Source organism: Sinocyclocheilus anshuiensis, unplaced genomic scaffold (genome assembly GCF_001515605.1).
Source record: "Sinocyclocheilus anshuiensis isolate Anshui unplaced genomic scaffold, SAMN03320099.WGS_v1.1 scaffold330, whole genome shotgun sequence".
Classification (NCBI taxonomy): Eukaryota; Metazoa; Chordata; class Actinopteri; order Cypriniformes; family Cyprinidae; genus Sinocyclocheilus; species Sinocyclocheilus anshuiensis.
Window position 1 is genome coordinate 171,073 of NW_015547689.1, and position 2,671 is coordinate 173,743.

Below are 2,671 nucleotides of genomic sequence, written 5' to 3' on the forward strand. Positions count from 1 at the left end.
AGAAATTCATATGCAAATAAAAAAGAAATAAATAAAATACATTTAAGCATTAATTTGAAATATCAAGTCATTCATTCTTGTGCGGATATCTGATAAACATTTAAAAAAAAAAAAGAAAAAAAAAAAACACTTTTTAAATGCTTTCTTTGGAATAATTCTAACTGTATAAATATTATTATAATGTTTTCTAAAAGAGAGAGTTGTTCTTTCAGTTGGCATCTATATTAATGCTCTAATAAGTGATCACTTCCTAGGCTTCTAGGAAAGGCAAATACTGACTGACTGACAATATTGAATCATGTTTGAATTTTGTCCATATGTATATATTTTTTTCCAGCTTTATTTTAGTGAATGAAAATGATTGATCAATGAAATGATCATTGGCTGTTGGATGTGAAAGTAAAAAGCCCAGGTTTCCACGATCCTCTAGAGACAGTCTGTGTCATTTTCTCTCCTCTGCTTGTTTTACCTCTCATTTCTAACTCTGTACTGACTCTACATCTTTTTTCTTAATTCTCTCTCCCTTGCTCTCATTCTCTCCCTCCCTGCCCCTCTCTCTCTCTCTCTCTCTCTCTCTGGCAGGCTGCTCCTGCAGTGATTCAGTATCATGGAGGCTGGCAGTGGGGCTGCTGCAGTGGTGGGAAGTGCAGCTCTCGGACTGCTTGGAGCCACAGGAAGTCATGACATCTCTGACAGGTAAGACTCACCGTCCTTCCTCATCAGACCCCGTCAGGGTCTTCTAACTCACCCAGCTTATTTTACTCATTTAAGGTTCCTGTTTGTTTCTACTTGTGTGTCACGTTCTTGCTCCTGTGTGAATGTGTGTGTCCCTGCCTCAGCATGCCCTCTGCTTCCTTGTCTTTTCATTCATAACTGTAGAGGTATTTCCGCATGCAGCTTGTGTGTGCAGCGAAGTCTTGCGCACGTACATCCTATTCCTCTCCAGGGCTTGAGGAGAAATGTCAAAAGTGCAAGCGCTATGAGGTACAGGCAGATGCAGCGGAAACAATGTAGGCTAAAGGTTCTTAGAGAGATGCATTTATATATCCAACTCATTGGACAGAGCTACATCACCAAGCTGCAAGCATTGATAAATACCCAACTTGAGATCATTAATAATCACTTAGGAATAACGTCATTCCTCTCATAAATATATCCCTGCTGTCATGAAAGCTCAAATTTTGCAGTCAGATGACATGGTGCTGAGTGCACAACCTGTATGAAAATCCACGATGCTGAGTAGTAAAGCCATGGCAGCCAATAAAAAGCGTTTCAGTGCCAGTACACTCCCACACCCACCCACTCTCACGGCTGAGCTCTGAGCACAAGTCACATGATCGGCAGCACTCATGAGAGCCTGCACGCTTTGGCATTCTCTCTGATATTCTGCCCTAAATCCCTCATCTATCACCTTCCCATCAACGGTTTCATGCTCTGCAGCGATTGTCCTGAGTTTTGAGGATTATTGTCCAGCCATTTTAGCCCTCACTTAAGCCCTCACCCTCACTTCAGCATCACTTGAACACAATCCAAATCTGGTATGCGGAGGGTTGCCATGGCAGCCACAGCTTAGCATATATTAGATATTAGCACAACATCAGTGAAGGAAGGCAAGAAAAAGGACAAGGGGAGGCAGGGTGTTCTCTCAGCTGTTGTGGAAAGCTTTCCAAATGTGGTCATCATTTTCATACACACCCATGCTTATGATTCATTGTCACTAGGGGAAATGCTTAAGCTGTGCTGAGGCTTTTCTTCCACAGTCCCTGATACTGTGATGACCTGGAGCCCTGCAATCCTTCAATATTCTGTCCTGCCACTGCACTGCATGTGTGTCTTAAATAAGCGGCCTCTAGAGTAGGACTCTGACATTGAATAGCCTCAAGCTAGGCATGAAGTTTGCTTTTTTTAAAGTGCAGAACAGTCTGCTTAGAATATGTAATAGTTCATTTTGAAGACTAAACTTTGTTACCATTCTAATCGATGGCATCTAGGTTTCAGTGCGAGACCTCTAAAGTAGATCAGTTGTTCGCGTGGCCATTTACTTGACATTTAAGAGACAGTTATTATCCAAAGCGGCTTACTGTGTGCTGATTGCAGGGCCAGTTTGCTCCAAGCAACTTGGGGGTTTAGTGCCTCACTCAAGGACAATAAAGTGATAAAACGGGTTTGTGATGTCAGGTTACTTGGATTTTTAAACCACTACCTTTGTGTTAGCAGTCTAGATCGTTAACCATTAGGTCAATGTTTCCATGTAAGGCTCATTTTCACCCAGCTCAACACCCAACTGCTGAAGTTATTGCAGGTTAAATGAGACTTTTGTATATCTTTTCCTTGTGCGGAATGTGGAAAATATACTCATTAACATTTAAATTAACGTTTACAACCTTACTGACCAATAGTTATATGATCAATGCAATCTGAGTTTTGCAATAATAAGTGCAGTTACTAATAATATTAGAGGTCGACCGATATGGGTTTTTCACTGACCGATGCCGATATTTAGAAATCAGGGCAGCCGATGGCCGATATATGATGCCGATTTTTTTGGCCGATATGTTTGGCCATTTTTCTAATTTTTTTTTTTTTTCATTTATCCCATAAAAGTGAGTTTGAGCAAATGATTATTGCAGGGTACAAGATAGTAATAGTAGTAGTAGCCTAATTCAGAGTA

General features: G+C 40.8%; 1 protein-coding gene across 3 annotated transcripts in view; it reads left to right on the forward strand.

Annotated features, from left to right (window-relative positions):
• The first annotated feature begins 533 nt into the window (after positions 1-533).
• The window catches only part of LOC107703512 (rho GTPase-activating protein 32-like), a 75,304-nt gene continuing 73,166 nt past the window's right edge, over positions 534-2,671 (forward strand). For all 3 annotated transcript variants that reach the window (XM_016506143.1, XM_016506145.1, XM_016506146.1), the window contains exon 1: positions 534-696. In XM_016506143.1, the coding sequence (XP_016361629.1) occupies positions 608-696 (89 nt within the window). In that variant the 5' untranslated portion in view covers positions 534-607. The remainder of the gene's footprint in view (positions 697-2,671) is intronic.